General features: G+C 48.8%; 1 protein-coding gene across 2 annotated transcripts in view; it reads right to left on the bottom strand.

Annotated features, from left to right (window-relative positions):
- AKAP8L (A-kinase anchoring protein 8 like) overlaps nucleotides 1-21,352 on the bottom strand; it is a 30,133-nt gene extending 8,781 nt beyond the window's left edge. The window contains exons 1-13 of one of the 2 annotated variants that reach the window (XM_012535917.3): nucleotides 21,209-21,352; nucleotides 14,474-14,548; nucleotides 8,484-8,516; nucleotides 8,129-8,186; nucleotides 7,946-8,026; nucleotides 5,570-6,023; nucleotides 5,382-5,478; nucleotides 5,232-5,302; nucleotides 4,846-4,909; nucleotides 3,838-3,946; nucleotides 2,244-2,385; nucleotides 2,050-2,155; nucleotides 1,682-1,812 (exon numbers count right to left, since the gene is read on the bottom strand). In XM_012535917.3, the coding sequence (XP_012391371.1) occupies nucleotides 1,682-1,812; nucleotides 2,050-2,155; nucleotides 2,244-2,385; nucleotides 3,838-3,946; nucleotides 4,846-4,909; nucleotides 5,232-5,302; nucleotides 5,382-5,478; nucleotides 5,570-6,023; nucleotides 7,946-8,026; nucleotides 8,129-8,186; nucleotides 8,484-8,516; nucleotides 14,474-14,548; nucleotides 21,209-21,221 (1,434 nt within the window). In that variant the 5' untranslated portion in view covers nucleotides 21,222-21,352. Of the gene's footprint in view, nucleotides 1-1,681; nucleotides 1,813-2,049; nucleotides 2,156-2,243; nucleotides 2,386-3,837; nucleotides 3,947-4,845; nucleotides 4,910-5,231; nucleotides 5,303-5,381; nucleotides 5,479-5,569; nucleotides 6,024-7,945; nucleotides 8,187-8,483; nucleotides 8,517-14,473; nucleotides 14,549-21,208 lie in introns of both variants that reach the window. The other variant, XM_004277624.2, reaches the window with a different exon arrangement.
- Nucleotides 21,353-21,596: the final 244 nt, after the last annotated feature.

Here is a 21,596-nt window from a genome sequence, read left to right as displayed (position 1 = left end):
TAAAGGGTATGGGTTTCTTTTTGAGGTGATGAAAAGGTTCTATAATTGACTGTGCTGATAGCTGCATAACTGTGAATATTATTAAAAACTACTGACTTGTACACCTTACATGGATGAACCGTATGGTATGTGAATTGTATATCAATAAAGCTGTCACCAAAATAATAATAATAATTAGAAGCTTTTTATTCACTTCTAAGTCTGGAATTTTAAAAAATATAGTGCTTATATTGAAACTATCTCTATAAACTACTTCTGGTGTCTTCAAAGTAACTTTTATCACCCTTCCAATCCCCTCTACAGTTGCTGGTTGTTACAGCTGTTCTTTTTTTTCCAACTTGCTTTAGAATCACTTTTGAGTTTATTTTTTGCTAGCTATCATTCATTTCATCCAGATTTTCCAAGTTTTAATACCATGCACTGTCCAGCCTCTACAATCTGCTCTCTGTTCTCTTTTGGTATACCCCTTTTATCAGCTCCCAAACCAAGAATCTCACCTTGGCAAGATCCCTACAGCTTCTCTGCTGCCAAAGCCAAGGGACATTTTCCTTATCTTTCCATATCTCTCAATTGCATATGCCAATCCCAAATCTCCTCAACCACCCAAGCCAGATCTCTAAACCCATCCCACTGTTGAGAATCACTGCACTGAGAAAGACCAGCGATGAATCTGATGGGCATGGAAAAAGGTTGAGAAATGCTATTTCTTATACCATTTTGCTGCTATTATCTGTTCATAAATCCCATCAGCCTCCTCCAGGTGATGGCACCCAAGACTCTCTTTCTAGCCCAGACCGGGTCCTGAGCCTCTCAGCTCTTTCCCTACTGCAAAGCCCCACCACCCTCACTTGATCTCCAACAGACACCTCTAACCTAGGATGTCACCCATTCAACAATAAAAAAACCCCACCTACTCTGGCTTCTGTGATAGGCACTGGGAATACACTGGAATGCAAGACAGAATTTTTTCAATTTCTTGCCAAACTCGCTCCTTTCCCTGTACCATATACCGCCCTCCCCATCATAGCAGCAACACTGTCCACCAGCTAAGGCAGAAATCTGCCACATCCCAGACTTCTGGTCACTCCCTCATGCCAACCTCCTGTTCACTTCCTTAACACCTCTTCTATCCTGCCTGTCTTCATCTCCAAAGTGGAGGCATACCTCTGGCTTGATACTGCAGCAGCCCTTCCTTGATCCCCAACCTCCCTCCCACAACAGGTGCCCAAAGTCTCTAGTCCAACACCGACTCTAATCCTACTGGTCCCCCACTTAAAAGCTTTGCTGCCTACAGGAGCAAGATCAGGCCCCTCAGCCCAGCCCTTGTGAACCTTGTGTCCAATACTTCCTCCAACAACACTTGCACCATACACTTCTCCCTGTTTGGTTTCTGAACCTATGTGGCCATTGACCCATATGCACATGGAGGTCCCCATATCCCATAGACCTTACTTCTTAAGGTCTAGCTCTGATGCCACCACCTGCCAGGCAGAGTCCCCATTTCCCACCCCTCTCTCTGTAGCTTCGCTGACTGAACTGGGCTGGAAATGTCTACATCTTCCTGCGCCCTGCAGTCCCTGCAGTTTCTCATAGGCAAGCAGGGGCTATAACCCCAGGACCTCCCCAGTGGCCTCACCCAGTCAACCCACAGGCTGGTGGGAGGGCACTGGTAGCCACTCACCCTGCGGTTCCGGTTGTGATCCATGGTCTTGAGGTGCTTCTGAATGATCCCAAACTGCATGGGAATGAAGAGGTCACAGGCTGCACAGTGGGCTGCCTCTACCTTCTTCACAAAATGTTCCATGGCAATTTCTGTAGAGGGGAGAAGGAGGGGAGTTGCCACTGGTCCCAGGCACCTAAGAAAGACCCAGGAGTTGGGGGAAAACAGCAGACCAGCTCCTCACCTCACCCTGCCACTTCCACGTGGGCCTGAGGCTGTTCTCAGTGACCCTCCCTGGGGGAACAGAGGGGTGTTGTGACCCCACTCTGAGAACCAGAGGAGGGAAGGCTGAGGCCCTGCCTGATAGGACTGGGATGGAACCTCCTCACCTTGGGTCAGATCTTGGTCTCTGTAGATCTGCTGGATCAGACCATCAAGGTCCTCCACGGTTTTTCGGAGCTCCTCTGTCTTCTTGGTCTTGTTGGCAACGTAGTCCTGCCGGAGATCCCAAGGAGATATTAAGGTTTGTGTGGGCTGCTCTATGTCCTGAGGGTAAAAGCAGCTGTACCACTCCAAGGCTCACCTGCAGAAAGTCAGCTGTCTGCTTCGGAAGCTTGGTGCCTACGTACTTAAAGTGTTCCTTGTGAAACTTGCTGTCGAGGTGGCTGGCCATCTCATCCTCGTAAAAGGTCCGGTATTTGCAGAGAGAACACACAAACTGGATCCTGCCACAGGAGGGAAATGAGGGACTGAGATCAAGAGGGTCCCAGGGAACAGTGCTGCTGCCTCACCCAACCCAGCTGCGAGCCCTGAAACAGGCCTTGCTCATGGGCCTGTGAAGTACGGTCCCAGCAGGGGGACAGGCTAGGACCAGTGGGGTTGGGTGTAGAGAGGGACAGAACGTCTGCAGGCTGCAGTTACTGCAACGTAGGGGACAGGGGAGGAGCTCTTCCTTCCCGTAGGCAGGAGGCTGAAGCCTGAGGCAGCAGCTGCTGCAACAGGCAAGGAGTCGCTGGAAGGTTGCCGGAGGGCATCTCTACCAAGGCTGGGCAGGAGCTTGTGTACTTGGCCCAGCTGGGGACCGGAAGGAGGATGCCCTGGCGTGAGCCAGGTGGCCCTGAGGTGCAGAGTGGAGTACGCAGTCCCGAGGCAGGGCCCGAAAAGGTGCTGCATCTTCCTTCTGGGGTCTGAGGGACTGAAAGGCCCAGCCCATCCTTTGCTCAGAATGCTTGGGGGTGGTGTCGGGAGGGATGGGAGGCAAGCAGGCCTGGGCACCTGCTGCCTCATCTTCCTCTTCTGAGAAGAGACCAGTCTGAGCTGGAAGGAGGGCGCCCGCCCGGCCTGCCAGAGGGCAGCCTGGAGTCACCTGAGCGAGGTGCTCTGTCTGGGCCTCGTGTCCACAGCAGAAGCCCGGGGTCTGGGGCCTGGGCTGGAGCAGGCCGCCGTGGCAAGGGGCGGAGGAGGCCAGCCGCCACCGAGGCCTTGGGGCAGGTCCCTACCTCTGCCGGACGTCCTTATCTGGGCCACGGGGTCAGCTTTGTCTGGAGAGCCCAGGGGCCAGGCGCCGGCGAGGCTGAGGAAGGTCCAGCAAGAGCAAGAGTCTGAGGCGGAGGAGGAGGAGGCAAGCGCCAGTGCGGGAGCCCTGAGGGCAGACAGACCCGACCAAGGGGCGTGAAGGGCTCAGCCGCAGACAGGCCCGGCCTGACGGGGCCGGCGGGCAGGGCAGAGGGCAGGCCCGAGGCTGCCACAGCCCACAGGTGCTGCCATCTCTCCTGAGCACGGTGATGGCCTCTTGGCAGCTAGCTGGGGTGGCACAGGCGCCTTGGACCTTGAGTCTCTGATGAGCTGGCCCCCTCCCGCAGGGGCATCAGGCCCCCAGTGCACCTCGGGGCTCGTGCGCTGAGTGACCTAGTGCTGGAGCTTCTGGGCAACGGTGGTGAGCAGTGTCAGATCTCAGGCCAAAGTCGCTAGCGGTCGCCAGGCGGCCGCACAGGGGCAAGGGACGAATCAGGCCTTGGGAGCTGGGCCTGGCGGAAAGCAGGGTCCATGCACGGCCGAGCAGGTGGCAGCTCCCAAGGGAGGCCAGAGGGCGGTGAGGCAGCAGAGCTATGGCCCTGCTCTCCTGGAGGCAGCCCCAGAGCGAGGCAGAGGCAAAGGGGTGGAGGGAAGCTGGTTACCTTTCCACCATGCGGTCTCGCTGCCGCTTTTTCTGCTTGTCCTGGTTCTTTTTGCCTGCCTGCAACTTGCGCTTGGTCTGGCCACTGTCATCCTGGGTGCTCAGGGCCCCTGTGGGAACAGAGGAGCACAGTTACCAGTTTGTGGCCTCTGGCTGGATCATCCACCATCTACTCCAGAGGGTCCATTCTGAAAGCAGCTGTCGAGCAAGGCCTCTGGCTGTGAGCAGGGCTGGGTACCCTGGAATGGGTGGGGAGTGATTTTGGCCTAGGCCCTGAAGAGGGGAGGACACGTGCTGACCCCACCACTCTCCAGGACATCTATACTCTGCAGAGTGGGCCACAGGGAGGCTGGAAGGTAAAGAGAGGCTGTCTCAGTGGGGACACTGGCACAAGTTCAGAGGGCCCAGGTGGCAGGATGCAGGAAGGCCTCAGCTGGGGCCTAAGAGCAGCCTCCAAGTGGTAAAGGCCCCAAAGCTTGCATGGCCCTGCCCACCTCACACTGGGCACCACGGCAACAGTAGGCTGAGGCTGGATTTATGGTTAGGTACCTGCTGGCGCTCATCACTTGAATAGGGGGACAGGGACTCCCAACAGGGGCTGTGGAGGCGCTAAGGGAAAGGACACGCAAACCAGAGCCGTAAAAACTGCACCAAGGGTCCCGGCTTGGACACCAACCATTAAGGACTCAGAACTGCATGTTACTAAGGGCCTGAGGGCAGGGGGTGTGCCTGGGGTTCCCCCACACTTTTGCTTGCTGCCCCCACCTGAAGGCAAAACCAGTGTACTAGGCAGGGACCATCGCCACCCATAGCCTCGGTCTGGGAAGATTAGGGGCAGAGTGGGAAGGGGGTGAAGAAGGAGGTTACTCCCTACCAGCACATACCCAGCCACACAAGGGAGGATCCAAGCTGGACACGTTTCTGCCAAAACCCTGCCCTTGGCTGGACCCCTCCCACCACGAGCACCTGGAAGAGCCACCCCAGAACCCAGGCCACTCAGAAGACTCACCTTTCTCTGCATCCTCTTTGCCCTCTTCCTTCCCATCCTCTTTTCCCTCTTCGTCTTCTCCTTCCTAAGACACAATTTCAAAAATTCAATGTTAAAGCATGTATAGCTGTTCATAACAGCTGTAAACGACAAGGCCCTATTCAAGGCCAGGCACTGAGCCAGGAGCCTCACATCCTCCCAACAGCCCTTGCACAGAGGGCTCACTCTGCCATTTTTCTGATAAGGAAATCCAACCTCTGGTTAGGCAGCCTGCCAGCAGCTTGTGCTCTCTACCAGACCTCCACCTCCTTGTACTAGTCATGTGTGCATGCAGAGATGACTCAGGCGATCCACTGTTCACAGGCCTCACCTACAGACAGAGAGAGTGCAGGGCTGGGGCCACTTACTGCTCTGAAGCCCTTCTCCACAGGCTCAGCGCCTTCAGTGCCCTCTGCAGCTTCCCCCTCGGTGCCCTCGTCTGAAAGGTAAGAGGAAGCAAGCTCAGCCCAGGAGCCCCAAGGGGCAGAGGACAGGGTTATGCCAGTGCCTGGCCTCACCATTGTCTGAATCACTGTTATCGGAGCAGTCCGTCCGGGTGGCTTTGCTGTCGGGCTCGTCGGGACTGCCACATTGCTTTCTCTTCTTTTTCTTGGTCTGGGTCAGAAAGAGGGAGCAGGGTAAGGGTGGATGGCTCCAGGCCCCTCGCTCTGCTCAGTCACAAAACAGGAAGGCCTCCTCCACTCACCCGAAAGTCAGCTGTGGTCCAGGTCTTCCAGGTCCGCCTCATCTGTTTCATGCCATTGCCAAACCCAAAGCCAAAGCGGGAGCCACCCGGAAAGGTGCCCCCGCCACGCATGCCCTGGAACATGCCGTACTCAGGGATGATGTTCTGGGAGAAGAGGGAGGGCAGCCGGGAGGCACCAGGCATGCACTGGCCCCGGGCCCCCATGGGGTCTTCCCACACACGCCCATAGCCTGAGGCCATCGGCCGGCCACTCCGGGAGTCCCGGGCCCAGCCCTGAGCCCGTGGGCCAAAGGTGTCGCCACCACGCATGCGGAACTGGTCGCGGTAGGCATCATACTGGCCCTCGTAGGCCATTTCCATCTCAGGGTCAAGCTCGCCGTAGTCATAGCCCGACCGGTACAGATCACGCTCACTCAGGACGGCCCTCGAGTCACAGGCCTCGTAGGAATCGTATCTGCAGGGGCAGGTGGCAAGCATCAGGGAGGGCCTCAGGTCCTATCACCCTTCTGCTCCTGCCTGCCACCAAACCTCTCTGTCATGGGGACAGAAAACCCACTCCAGCACCTACCCCATTGATCCCCATCAGAGGATCAATATTTGGAAATGCCAATTTAAAAGGCCTCTCAGGAGCAGACTTCTAGAAGCCAGAAGGGCCTCTCAGATGATGTCCCCAAGCTTGCATGTGGGCCACACCAGCTTGAGGACCCTAAGAAGGACTATTAGGGTAAAGTAGGTCTCAGTTAGGAGAAGAGACAGCCCACAGCCCATAAGAAACGTGCATGTGTCTGTGGCAGTCACAACACCCAAGGTTGCTCCTTGAGGGGCAGAGCCAAGCACCCTAGCATCCTGCAGTACATGGGCAGTTCAGCACATCAGTGTTTGTCCACTGGGGCTGATGACACCCACGAGAGACTGCCAAACCCTTCAAAGCCCATCACCACTCGAAAGGAAAAGGAAGACAAAACAAGGAATGTTGCCAGGAAAGACAATGTGACCTTGCCCAGGGACAAGAAAAAGAGTTCTTATGAGCTCATATCAACTCTGGAGCCCAGGACAGGGAATCACATCCTACATAGCAACTGGGAAGGCAGGCCAAACATTCTACCTGCGCAAGACAGGGCACCAGAGAGAGCCGTTCTAACCATGGCTGCAACCCACAGGCCCAGACCCCACATGTCTCTTTGCCAAAGCTGGGTAGTCAAGAAGCACCAGCAGCATGAAAGAATAGGCCAGTGCTACCCAATTAATTGCCACTCCATCCCTCAACCCTGCTCTCCAGCTCCAGGTTGCCACAAGAAGGTACACAGGCAGCTGGCACCAGCAGCAATGTCAGCCCAACTGCACGGCCCCCCGCCCACCCCCTGCCTGCAATTTGGCAGCCTCAGCTCCAAGCACTATGACTGTCAGGCAGGGGATGTGCTGGGCATCCCCCAACACTTTTTGCTTGCTACAGAGCCCATGCAAGCAAAAGTCCCCTTGGTACCCTCTGCCCCCTAGTGGTCCTGGTGCCTCACTTGGCCCCATCAGTGCCTGGCCAGGCCCCTCCTTACTCTCTGCTCTCTCCCATTTGTCAGCTGGAGCCATTAGGCCACTCCACCCCAACCTGTGCCAGAAATACATGTGCTCTCCTCACTGAAACCTCTCACTAGGGCACAAGAACTTCTAGGCCAGCACCACTTCAGACAATGACAAATGCCCACAGCATGATGCTGTGGGGTAGGACAGATCTGAGTGGGAGGCCCAGCTCCACTATTTACTCCTGGGTGCCTGTGGGCAAGAGGTGTGACCTGCATGCGCTTCACTTTCCCCATTTGCAAAGTAAGGATGTCAACAGTTCCTCACGGGCACTTCTGAGGCTCAACAGGTACATGTTTATAAGGCACTGAAGGGTGGTCAGGACATGCCCACATCTTCCTTGTCCCTTATGTGGGATGCGCAGCTCACAGTGGTCAGCCCCAAGGGTTCATCCCACCCTTCACACCCAACCCAATCTGTCCTGCCCTGACAGAGCGCAGGATGTAAAGTATCTGAAGAATGTCAAATGGCTGTCTCCAGAGGGAAGAGCCATTTAACAATGCTCCTGAGAAGAGCCACTCGGAGGGTACAGTGAAGCCAGCCCAGTCTGGGCTTGTTCCTCTTTCTAAAAGCTGGAAGAGAGGCTCACCATCAGGCAGTTGGGGAGGGTGGAGGGAGGAGGGGACACAGGCCAAAGAAGGGAAGTGCACTGGACCCCAAGCAGTCTCTGGGAAGCCCCGACAGCAGAGCAAAGAAGGAGAAAGCAGACGTAAGAGGCAGTTCAGAAGAGGGAGACGCCAAGGGGCAATAGGCAGGAGGTGACCCTGCAGAGCCTCAGCACCTAGGCAGGTGTCCACTCACCTTTCTCCACCTGAGCCGTACACGCCTCCTTGTATCATGTCTGTCTCCAAATGCGGCACCATATCTAAGCGTTGGTTAATTCTGGACAAAACGGAATCAGCACTGGCACTACCCATGGCACTAGGGTTTGCATTTGTGTCAGAGCTAGGCATTTCCCAAGAGTTTGAAGTGGCCATACCATACCCATAGTTGGTGGTGTTATCCTGGCCATAGCCATAGCCATAACCATAGTTCTCGTAGCCTGCAATGAGGGAGACAGAAAGACAGACAAGATGGAGGGGGCGAGGAGAGACAGACAAACACGGAGACAAGGACACCTTCGGTCACAGAGACAAGACTGGATCTTAGCCACCTAAGGCTGGCTGGGCCCTAGTTCATACTAATAAGGCCTCCTGGGAAGGAGTAGCCAGCTCCAGGGCACCTGGGACCCCCAAAGGCGACCCCCACCCCAAAACCTTGGCTAAGCTGGGCAGTGGCAGAAAGACTCAACCAGTTCAATCCCAAGGGAGAGGAGAATGATCATGGGTATAATACTTGCCTCTGTTTGTCCCAGAGCTCCAAGTTCCATATCCTACAAAAAGTAAAAGAACAATTACACCTATAATTGCTTACAATACAGTAAGAGTTTAATTCAGGCACAAAGACAACGATTCCTAGAACCTGAGCGGTTACAGGAGACTGAACCTCCCCTAATTGAGAAGCCTTGAGCTTGAGAGCACTACATAAATGACCCAGGCCACCTGCTGCCCTGGTGCCTGACCTTTCGTGGTTCTGACCATCTGCTATTTAAGGAACCTCCCATTCCTAACACTCTCAGCTAAGGAATTTGGCTCCTATACGCCTTCCTTAAAAAGCCAGAATTGGGGGCTTCCCTGGTGGCGCAGTGGTTGAGAGTCCGCCTGCCGATGCAGGGGACACGGGTTCGTGCCCCGGTCCAGGAAGATCCCACATGCCGCGGAGTGGCTGGGCCCATGAGCCATGGCTGCTGAGCCTGCGCGTCCGGAGCCTGTGCTCCGCGACGGGAGAGGCCACAACAGTGAGAGGCCCGCGTACCACAAAAAAAAAAAAAAAAGCCAGTATTGGAAGATTACTCTTGCCCCTGGCTAAGCACCAATCAGAGGAGGAGGAGAGCAGTTTCCAGTGCCTTACACCGACACTGTGCTGTACAAGAAGCTCAGCACAGAGCTCATAGCCACTCTGAAATCGTGTCAATCAAATCACCCGACAAAGCCATATGGAGCAGAGAAACTGACTGCTCTAGTCCCTTAAATGTCTGTCTTAACAGGGAGAACCACCAAACACTTGAATTGTGAGTGTGCTCTGCTGGAACACATAAGCAGAGGGGGACAAAACACCACTCCCAGCTTGAGAAAAGCTGTTGAGAAAACAATCTGGATTATAAACTAAATATGCTTTGGATTTTATTACAGCATGTAAGAAAAATTCATTCCTTCAGAAACATAAAGCCACTGAAAACTGACAAAGTGCAAAGCCAAGAGGGACCTCTGAGTCAAGCAGACATGTTTCTTTCCCAAGGGAGTCCATTAGAACAGGTGACTGCTTTTCCAGTGCCTTGGGTGAGACCTCAGAGTTACCTGCTACTCCACACTGTCTACCCTGCAGACAGACAGGTCAGGCTCATCCCAGGGCAGGGGACCAAGCTCAGTGAGATGGCAGTGTGATGAACAACAGAATCCAGCCACAGGAAAGCAATACTGCATACACTGAGAAGATGAATCAGAATGAAGGGGGATGGGGGCAGGCTGAGATCCTACACTCAGGCTCCTCCTCAATCCACTGCACAAACGAATGGGGAGACACTGGAAACCAGCAAGGAACTTTAGACGAACACTACTTTAATGAACCGTGGGCATGCTAGAGCTCACAAAGCAAAAATCCTCTTCAGCTGGGGAAACCAAAGCAAGGGCTTCTCATTCGTTTGTTTATTCAAGAATTATCATGCTCAGAGGACACAGAACAGAGGCTGGCAGTCCTGGGCACTCCTCAGGCCCAGAGCACTGTGTGTTAAAGGAGACACTAAGTAATTAGAGCAGCAAGGGACAGCAGCTGGACATCATGTAAGGAGTGAGTGGTGAAAGAGGCGTTCTTACAGGCAGAAGAGAGGCTGGCAGAGCCATACAAGGAATAATGCACTTAGTCCCAGCAGCTAACAAGAGCCTGGCCACATGGCTGTTTGCACCCAGGACAGTGGACACTAGCTATTCAAAAAGAGACAGGACTGGGAGGCAAATGCAGACCCATCAGGGTTATGCTTGTGAGGCCAGAATAGGATGTCCCTGCCCCACCCCAGGCTTCTGCTACTGAGGACTTGCCAGAACGAGCAAAGAAGCACAGGGAGAGGAAGCAGGAGTGAGCATTAACGCTAAACACAAGGACAGGTTGGTGGCTCCTATGACAGGGGCAGGCAAGCACTCCCTATGTGCTACTTGCTATGCCCAGAGCAACCTAGACTCCCTGATGGGCTCCCCAACCAGGTCCCTTTTTTGGGGGGGGCGGAAATCTTTGTCTACACTATGTTTTTTGGCGACTCCCTGAGACCTGACCCTTGCAGAAGAACATCGGAACTAACTTCCATCCACAGAGATGAGACCAGAGTTGACAAAAGAGAATTTTAAGAATGTAATTTATTTTAAAAAGGAAACAACAAAAAAAGAGAGAGTAAAGAAAAGGAGACAGTCGTAGTAAACAAAAAAGAGCAAAAGTAGAAAACAATGTAGGGACTTCCCTGGTGGCGCAGTGGTTAAGAATCCGCCTGCCAGATGGACCTACAGTCTGTCATACAGAGTGAAGTAAGTCAGAAAGAGAAAAACAAATACCATATGCTAACACATATATATGGAATCTAAGGAAAAAAAAAAAGGTCATGAAGAACCTAGGGGCAAGACGGGAATAAAGACACAGACCTACTAGAGAATGGACTTGAGGATATGGGGAGGGGGAAGGGTAAGCTGTGACAAAGTGAGACAGTGGCATGGACATATATACACTACCAAACGTAAAATAGATAGCTAGTGGGAAGCAGCCGCATAGCACAAGGAGATCAGCTCGGTGCTTTGTGACCACCTAGAGGGGTGGGATAGGGAGGGTGGGAGGGAGGGAGACGCAAGAGGGAAGAGATATGGGAACATATGTATATATATATAATTGATTCACTTTGTTATAAAGCAGAAACTAACACACCATTGTAAAGCAATTATACTCCAATAAAGATATTAAAAACAAGAAAAAAAAGAATCCGCCTGCCAATGCAGGGGACACAGTTCGATCGTTGGTCTGGGAAGATCCCACATGCTGCGGAGCAACTAAGCCCGTGCACCACAACTACTGAGCCCACACACCTAGAGCCCACGCTCCACACAAGAGAAGCCACTGCAATGAGAAGCCTGTGCACCGCAACTAGAGAAAGCCTGTGCGCAGCAATGAAGACCCAACACAACCAAAAATAAATAAATTAAAAATAAAAAAAGAACACAATGTAAACATTCAACTTTAAGGTAATAGTTAATCAGAACAGATTATAGCCAAACTACTCAGTGAGATCACATAGGCATCAAAAAAGAATCTAAGCCTTATGCTGCACAAGGAAATGCTTCTAACAGTAAGCAAAACAAAACCGCAGACACAATTCTAGCCACCTGCAAGTTATTCAACTACCTAAAGTAACTATGCTGACAAAAGTTAAATATAAAATGGTGGGATCTTGGTTGACTGTTTTTCAAAATGTTACTTAAATGCTATTATATTATTCTTGCAATCTGATCCAGAAGGAAAAGTAAAAATATACCTATTGCTTCACAATATGATTGTCTATGTAAAACTACTCCAAAAAATCTACAAAAAAGAGTTACTAGTGAATAAGTAAGCTAAGCAAGGTTTATTACAAGGTCAATATACAAAAATCAAATCTTTACATACCAGCAATGAACAACTGGAAACTGAATTTTTGAAAACTATCATATACCACAGCACTAAAGACATGAAATACTTAGCTGCAAATCTAACAAATTGTGTGCAAGATCTGTGTGTAAAAATCTACACCACTGGGGCTTCCCTAGTGGCGTAGTGGTTGAGAATCTGCCTGCCAGTGAAGGGGACACGGGTTCGAGAACTGGTCTGGGAAGATCCCATATGCCACGGGGCAACTGGGCCCGTGAGCCACAACTACTGAGCCTGCGTGTCTGGAGCCTGTGCTCCGCAACAAGAGAGGCCGTGACAGTGAGAGGCCCGTGCACCGCAATGAAGAGTGGCCCCCGCTCGCTGCAACTAGAGAAAGCCCTCACACAGAAACAAAGACCCAACACAGCCAAAAATAAATAAATAAAAATAAATAAATTTATATAAAAAAAAGAATGTACAGCTTCTCTTTAATTCCTAAATGAAGTGACCATATTCCTAAGTGAAGTGTTTTTTTAAAAAAAAAACAAACAAAAAAACTACACCACCAATGAAAGAAATCAAAGACCTGAACAAATGAAGTGGCATACTGTGTTCATGTACTGGAAGGCTTAATACTGTTAAGATTTCAATTCTCCCAAACTAATCTATAGATTCAAGACCATTCAACTCAAAATCTCAGCAGGAATTTTAATAGAAATTGACAAACTGATTCTAAAATTTATATGCAAAAACAAAGGAACTATAATATCCAAGTCAATTTTGGAAAAAGAACAAACCCAGAGGATTCACATTTACAAATTTCAAGACTTACTATAGTGATCAAGACAGCAAGGTACTATAGGAAATTCAGACTCAAAGATCAATGGAACTGAATTAGAGGCCAGATACAGACCCACACGTATATGTTCAATTAATTTTCAACAAAGGTAAAAAAGAATCTTGACCTATACTGCACACTTGGTAGAAATATTAACTCAAGTGGATCACAAAATAAAAGTAAAACCTAGGACTATGAAACACCTAAAAGAAAACTTAGGAGAAAATCTTTGTGGCCTTGGGCTAAGCATAAATTTCATAGATACACCACCAGAAATCACGATTTATTAAAGGAAAAATTGGGACTTCCCTGGCGGTCCAGTGGTTAACACCCTGCGCTGCCAATGCAGGGGGCACAGGTTTAATCCCTGGTCCGGGAACTAAGATCCCACATGCCGCGTGGTGCGGCCAAAAGACTTAAACAAAGAAAAGACTGATGAATTGGACTTCATCAAAATGAAGAATTTGTATTCTTCCAAAGACACTATCAAGAGAATAAATAGATAAACTCCAGTCTGGGAGAAAATATTTGCAAATGGCACATCTGATAAAATGCTCTGTACCCAGAATATATAAACCTGAGGGAAAATAATTCAAAAATGATATGTGATGTGGGACTATGTCTGATTCAAAGGGTTGAGGCAGGGAGGGCAGGACAGAGAAGCCATGCAAACCAAGTTTCTCCTCATTTATGAACTCCTTGATACCTCCTTACTCATTTTCAGAACATTTTTTTTAAGTATTTTTAAAAATTAATTAATTAATTTATTTTTGGCTGCATTAGGGGTCTTCGTTACTGCAAGCAGGCTTTCTCTAGTTGTGGCGCACGGGCTTAGCTGCTCCGTGACACGTGGGATCTTCCCGGACCAGGGCACGAAACCTGTGTCCCCTGCATTGGCAGGCGGATTCTTAACCACTGCGCCACCAGGGAAGCCCAATTTTCAGAACATTTTAAGTCTCCCCCGCCCCCGCCCCGAGACTATCTGCTAATTCTTCAGGGAGCTTACTTATGTCCACTTAATCAGTGACTCCTGAGGGAATGTGACTGTGTAGGCTTAGTCTTTCCCTAGACATTGGCAGTAAAACCAATAACCCATCTCAGTAACCAAGGCAAAATCCTTTAAAGAGGGCTCCTTCTTGACAGACAACTAGGGTCACAGATCACAGAAGGACAGCTTTACTGGCAGTTCTGGGCTGCTGAAGGACACCAACAGACCATCTATGGATTCTGTCACGTGGCTACTTCTGAATTAGAGATTTAGTGTGTCTGTCCAGAGTTGAGAAATCAATGAGAAACCTTCTCTCAAACCTGTGTGTGAGGAGCCTGCTGGCCTGACTGTGACTCTAAAGGCCTGCTAGATTCAGACAGGCAGCCTCTCCCACACTGCAGTCTCATGCACTACCCTGGGGCTAAGTTAATGGCTTGGTTTCTGCTCAGACCAATCCTTTGGACTTTGATTGGCCATTCTCCTTCCCAGACCCTCAAGGGGATTTTCTGAAGCCAGATCTTTGTCACAGACCACAGGTACTTCTAAGAAAATGTCAAAGAGTCAAAGGAACAAATCTTTTACAGCCCCAGGAACTCCAGCTTGCTCAATAACAGACATCTTTCCCATAATTCCCCAAAGGGAAGCACTGGCTATTCTAAGAGCCCACCATACCATTTCACACAAGTTTGCCTTTGGAAAAGACAGTGTGACAGCAAAGTTAAAGGCAACTAATAAACACCAAATTGCTCTGCCACTAGAAGAAGGCAGAGCATGCACCCTCCAATTCCCAGGGGCCCACACTTACCATAATCACAGGTGGGTTGAGCAGTTGTGTCTGAGTATGTAGAATGCAATGTGGTTTCAGATCCCTGGACAAAGCCTAAACAGAGGTACAGTGTGGTTAATTTTCCCAAACAAGTTGCATGAAAATGATCTAAGACTACCTTTCAGTGGAGACTGGCTGGCAGACCCTCCCGTCACTGGAAAGCCACCAAAACCTCTAGCTTCTGAACGCTTTAATTACACCTCCAGAACATATTAACCAATGGAAAGGCAGGCTATGTTTAACTTGCTATGCCAGAAGAATTGCATAAACACTTTTAAACCTTCAAACTAGTATCCTGTTTTGATAAATGGGTACCCAAATTATTCAGTTGAATGAGGAAAATATTTATATCAAATCACTGAAAGGTGAGCTCCAATTCAAAAAACAATGGGGGGTCAGTTTTGAACAATGTTAAGGTAAATAATACCTCTTCCATTCCCCCAAATCTGAAGCCGAAACGGCTTTGTATTTTTCAGTTTCCCAATAAAAAAATGTGTGTATTACAATTACCTCTCAAAGGTAATTGTAATTTCAATTGCATTGGGGTTAGCATGTTGACATGGAATAAGTATTATAGATTATACATATAATTTCTTATCTTCTCAACTCTCATACTATTTCTCAATTTAAAATGAATTAGTACCAGGTAAGGAAAATCTGAACCTCTACCAGAAACTACTGCTCTCAAATGCTGATTATAACAGATTACGATGAATCCTGACACTATCTTTAAAACTACATGTTTAAAACATTTTTTAAATGATTTACACTTAGCACTGAAATTATGACAGACACCATAAGGGGCAATATTTGCCTGTTCCCATCAGCACCAACTCATGACCTAAAAATTAAAGCCAGAACCTCCAGTAGCTTATTTACAACAAAAGCACACACAAAGTACCTTTCCCTGGGTAGGCGTTCACATATTTGTTGACACTCTTCCATGTTCATTTCTTTTCTTTTCTTTTTTGGTATAATACTGAATGTTTATTCAAGACTAGTATATAAAACATTTACAAATAGTCCTGTGGAGGACTCACAAATATTTTAAGTTTAGGATGTGGATTTAACATTCACAGTGCATAAGGCAAAAGGTGTATCAACTATGTATCTTCAACTTAATGTGAAAGAGAATTTTACTTTAGCAAATACTTTCTTTACATTGAGGAAAATGTCCTTAAACATATCTTCTTTAATTTTAGTATACTCAGAGTAGGGGAAAAACAAGGTCTTTCTATACAGGTCTTTTTACAGGTCTCAAGAATTAAATAAAATTGACTCCACAGATCATGGTTAAGAAACACATGGTAAAGAATGGTTTCAAAATACTTATATTTTTGTTTTCAATTAAATAAATTCCCCCAAATTGATTTTCTTTAACAACAAATAGTCTTTATTCCACTTGATAACATTTTTCATGTTAAGCAACATTATATGCTTGTCCTCTTTAAACATTTAAAACAATTAGGACAGGGCTTCCCTGGTGGCGCAGTGGTTGAGAGTCCGCCTGCTGATGCAGGGGACACGGGTTCGTGCCCCGGTCCGGGAAGATCCCACATGCCGCAGAGCGGCTGGGCCCGTGAGCCATGGCCATGGCCGCTAAGCCTGCGCGTCCTAAGCCTGCGCGTCCGGAGCCTGTGCTCCGCAACGGGAGAGGCCACAACCGTGAGAGGCCCGCAAACCTCAAAAACAAAAAAAACACAAACAGAAAAAACAATTAGGACATAGAGGCATTATCTAAAGTTTCAAACTGATAGAGAAGTCAGTTTACACACCTTCATCTTATGATTAGTGAATAAAACAAGGTACATTCTTCTGTGAATGTAATGAGAAAAAGTACTCTTACAGCAATAAAGTAGCCCTCCCTCATTACCATTACTTTAATTCCACCACACAGAAGGCAAAGAAAACAATTCCAATACTTCAATATCTGCTAAGGATGATATATGGTCCTTGGAGTTTATGTATGTGTGGACACCCCCCCACACATACATCTATATAAATATATATATATCTGTATGTATTTAATCAACACAACTGGAAAGATCACATACAACCATGAAAAAATACAATAAAAGCAATAAATGAAAAACACTAAGTGAATAAAAGTTAACATAAGCCATAGGAGATTTCAGAAAAGGGACAGTCCCATGGATAAGAGATTAAGACTTCAAGGTGAAAGTGAGATTTGTTCTGAACCCTAAAGGACAACTGTAACTGTGAAAACCTGGGAGATGAAGGTAGGATATTCCAGCATCAGAACTGTGAATTAAGAGTTTTAAAGACGCATGCTCACTAAAGCATTTCAGTAAAACAAAAATGGGAGACCACAGTGGAAGGGGGAAAAGAGCAATCTATGGAGGAGACCTCATATGCCTTTAAATTTGAACTCGATTCTGGAATTACCAATGAACCATTAATGGAATTTTAAACAAAGAAGTGATATGATCAAAGCAGCCCCTTCAGGTCAAAAGGCGGGTATGCAGGCAATACTGGACAAGGAAGTGGCTGAAGGCAGTAAGTCATAATCAAAATGGTTTGGGAGAAAGTGAGTGGGGAGGGGAAGGGAGGTCCAAGAGGGAGGGGATGTGTGTATGCGCATGGCTGATTCACTTCACAGTGCAGCAGAAACCAACACATCATGTTCATTTCTTAAGAGGGAAGCAACAAAGATGACAGCCAACAACTTAACAAGTGTTTCCCCTGCAGGGTGCTAAGAGCTTTATCTGCATTATTTCATTTCATCCTCACCACAGCCAACAAAAGGAACAGGGCCAAGACCCTTACCCTGCAATTCCAAAAAGGACTCAAAACCAAACCCTGCAATTCCAAAAAGGTCTGAAAACCAAGTGTTCTCCTCAAATGTGGTGTCAACACTCATTTTGGGGCAAAACTGACCTGTGAGGATATTTTTTATCTTTCTTCATTTAATTACAAGGTGCTGCCCCAGACCCCAGTGCAGGTGCTGTGGAATGTCCTCTCAAGCTAGAATTCCAAAACACACCCAGCTCCAAGGGTTTCAAATAAGGATCAGTGGACCCACACTTTATCTTTACTTCCCAGAGGAGAGAAGTGAGACTGGGCATTGGGGAATGAGAGAGCCAGTGAGAGAAGTATACAAATCCAACATTTTTTACCTTCCCTAATTAAAGAGGGCACACTGGAATAGATTCCCTCCAGGGACCCAAGACCTTCCTGAGATACTTAAATCTTAACCCTTGATAATCAATAACTGTACACAAGAAACACTGAAAGCATTCTAAAGATGGTTGACCTGTGGGGAAGGCTCACAGGGTAAAAAGTACCTTACACGGGGCTTTTCCACCGTTTGCTCAACTAGCTTCTGGAAACTCGTCTGTTCAGCAATACTGCCACTGGCAAAATGGCTCCAGACTTTAGGTAATGTGGTTGGTATGTACTGCAGCTGCAACTGGAACCTACCACAAGCTAACAGAAATACATACTGGAACCCACTACACGAAAGCCATGGAGCAAAAGATCTATGTATATTCAGGGGAGAGGGGGCCTGATTCTCCCCGGGGAGAAAGGAAAGACAATCCATCAAACCTTCAGAGCTCAACGGCAAACTGCTCTAGTCCTGTCCTCCCCACATTAATATTCTTTTCCACAATACTGTCTCCAGGGCAGGACCTTCCTTAGCCAGTTATGCTCCAATTATGAACAAATTCTTGTCTGGCTGCGATATCGTTCTCTTCTTAGTTCAATTTACCAGCTTGATAAACTCCGAGTAAAAAAAATACAATAAGCTCTGAGTGAAAAAATAAAATAAGCAAGTTTTTGGTCATATAAAGTGAAAGGTCAGACCATGGATTTATAACTCTGTATCATAGCCCCTCCCTCTTGGCCAGCCTCTCTGACATCTTTTTTGCTCAAAAATACACAAAGCTTCTCAGTTTTATTCTTTTCCTTCTTTTTTTAGAAGGGGATTCTTTGAAGAAATGATATTAAGTGACAAAAATTAGAGGACAATTGGAACTGGGTTAGGTTGCCCCCAACCTTTACCATCTGGTGATAACCAGCCTCCAAGTTGGCCTCCAATGATTCTTGCCTCCAGACATTATGTTGTCTCTTCCCAAACTAATAGAGATAGCCAGTGTAACCAAAAAGGTATTGCAAAAATGACTGAGTGTGACTTCTGAGACTTCCACCTTGCTCTCTCTTAGATCATTCACTCTGGGGGAAATTAGCCAGCACAGAGTGAGTACCCTCTAGTAAGCCTGTGGAGAGGTCCAGATGGTATAGGAACCAACAGCCAGCACCAACCTGTCAGCCACATGAGTTTGAGTCACCTTCAGCCTGAGTCAAGCCTTCAGATGATTACAGTCCCAGCTAACATCCAAAATGTAACCTCATGAGAAATCCCAAGCCAGAACCATCCAGCTAAACCACCTGTGCATTCCTAACACACAGAAAATATGTGAGATAATAAATGTTCCTATAAAAAGATTAGTAGCATTTCAGACCTTTGTTTGAAGACCTGATTCTGAATTTTTGTCCTGTTTTTCCACTGCTCCAATCTCCCCCCCTCAGTGCTGGAGATGGAACATTCTTTCTCAAGTACACATAAAGAAACTAGGTTCAAAAAATGGACAAGTTATCAAAAAGATAAATTATTTTAATCACCTTCTATGCTTACTAATAATGGTAACATTTGTTTCAAGGCCTCCAGAAGTTCTCCTTACAGGCAAACAGTTGTCTGAAATGTGACATAAAATGCCTCTGACTTTATTTATTTTTTGGCTGCACCGAACAGCATGTAGGGTCTTAGTTCCCTAACCAGGGATTGAACCCGTGTCCCCTGCAGTGCAAGCGTGGAGTCTTAATCACTGGACCACAGGGAAGTCCCTATATGCCTCTGACTTCGGTGGTCTGCTTCTTAAAAGGGAAAGACTCACATTATAAAGCTACTGTGGTTTTCAGTTGATCAAAATCAAGGAAAAACTAATCATTACCTCATTACCTTGGCTACCTCAGTGCCCACTCAAACCCAGAATTACAGCCTATAAGATGTGGAGTTGAAATTCAGAATTGGCCATTTGTGACCTCTCTAAACTCAGCTTCCTCGTCTATAAAAAAACAAATGGTCCATTATTAAGCTACCCCACAGCCCCCCACCATTTATCCCTGGTTTCTTCAGCAATCCTGCCCCTGATAACCACAGAACTGTCTTCCAGTTCTCAGTAAGATTTGGTGAAAAGGATCACATCTCAATTCCAGATATGTCAGCAACAACCCTACTGACTTTCCTCCTGAACCAGGAAGGGTACACAAAGGCTAGGGCAGGGTTGCTCAACCTCGGCACTACTGATGTTTGGGGCCAGATAATTCTTTCCAGTGGGGCCATCCTGTGTACTGTAGGATGTTTAGCAGCATTCCTGGTCTCTATCCACTAGATGCACTAGTAGCACTCCCACCCCAAGAAGTGAAAACCAAAAATGTCTCCAAACATTGCCAGTGTCCCCTGGAGGGCAAAACTGCCCCCGGTTGAGAACCACTGGGCTAAGGGATGGTTGCTTTAAAAACTGGAGTTCTTGCCAAGCTCCTGACCTGGAGGGCTAACACTACCTTCTTGTCTAGGCCAATATAAAGCAGCCTATAGAGCAGCCCCAGAGGCTCAGGTTCCATTCTCAGTCCTAAAAACATTCCAAGTAGAATGCTGGTTCCCCAACAACCACACATGCTCACGCCTGTAATACCCGCATTACAAGGGAGGCTCTTGGCTGAGAAGCCTCATCAGCTATTCCCAAGGCAAACCCAGGCAGCCTCTGAATTCATCCAGGGCTGATCTGAAATCACCCAAGCATATCCTATGGCCCCTTCTCTAATCTCATCATCCCCCCTTCTCCCCTTAGCTCAAGTCCCACTGATCGCCTTGGCTGATCTTTAACAAGTCAGGCAGCTCCTGCCACTGCGTCTTTATGTCGAAGGCCCCCTGATATCCTTTACTCCCTCATTCCATTCAGGTCTCTGCTCAAATGTCACCTCTTCAGAGGTCCCCAACCACCCCATGTTATACAGCGACCCCCTCAAGGTACTGACCAGCCCACGATATATACTATGTTTGTAACCCCGACACGATGAATTTGACAGGTGTGGAATGAGTCAACGCGGAAGCTAGCCATTCCCCACAAGGCTCAGGCTCAGTCCCTAAGGACGCGAGATTCCCATTCAGCCCAAAGCCTTCATATATTGATTTACTCATCCCCCCGCCGGGCCTGGCGCCTCTCCCAGCCTGAGGCAGATAAAAGCGGGGGATGATGCGGGCAGCTGCGGCATCTGCACGGAAACTGCGCGGGAAACAGTATGGCAATGGCGACTGCAGCCGAGTCAGCAGACTGACCTGAAGGGCCGAGGCCTGAGAAAGGGCGACCTGAGGCGTCGAGGACCCAGGGGGCTGGGCCAGGAACGGAAGAGACATCTCAGGCGCCGAGGCCAAGGCCCACGGACACAGACGACAGAAGCCAAGACTTCTGGCGGCCGGGAGCCGGGATCCAAGGTTGCCAACACAGAGAACTAAGACGCCTAGACGTGAGGGGCGCGAAACTGAGGCGACGGGCCTGCGGCGCCATTTTGTGACCGCAGAAAGGGCAGTGTCCAAGCCCCGGGGGAGGCACGGACGAGCCCGGCGCGGCTCTGGCACATCCCTGTCCCTCCCCTCCCGGACCCGACCCCACACCACCCTGCCGGGCCCACCTGTGTAGCTCATGGCAGTAGCGATGCTGCACCCGAAGACTCAGGCAGCTGCTCCACGCGTCAGAGGCCGCGAAAGCGGCGACAATCCCCCGGCCTCCTTCTACACACAACTGAGCCCCGCCTCCCGACCGCATTGGCTCGCTCCGGACCTTGCTTCACGCCTATTGGATAGCCCCGCTGTCCATCTCGAAATGTCCTTATGCCAGTGGCTGAAGGTGGTGCCAATTTCGTGAGAGCCCCACCCTATTCCCGCCTCCCGTTATCCCGGGACCACGGTGATTGGCTCAGAGGAGACGGCCTGGAGGTGGAATCCTGTGGAGTTCGAAGGGGCGGAGCTGTGCACTACGGAAAGACCTGAGGCCCAAGCGCAGTCAGGCTGGAGACGGGC

Source organism: Orcinus orca, chromosome 3, assembly GCF_937001465.1.
Source record: "Orcinus orca chromosome 3, mOrcOrc1.1, whole genome shotgun sequence".
Taxonomy (NCBI): Eukaryota; Metazoa; Chordata; class Mammalia; order Artiodactyla; family Delphinidae; genus Orcinus; species Orcinus orca.
Note: the sequence above shows the minus strand (reverse complement) of the source record. Positions and strands in the feature narration are given on the sequence as shown.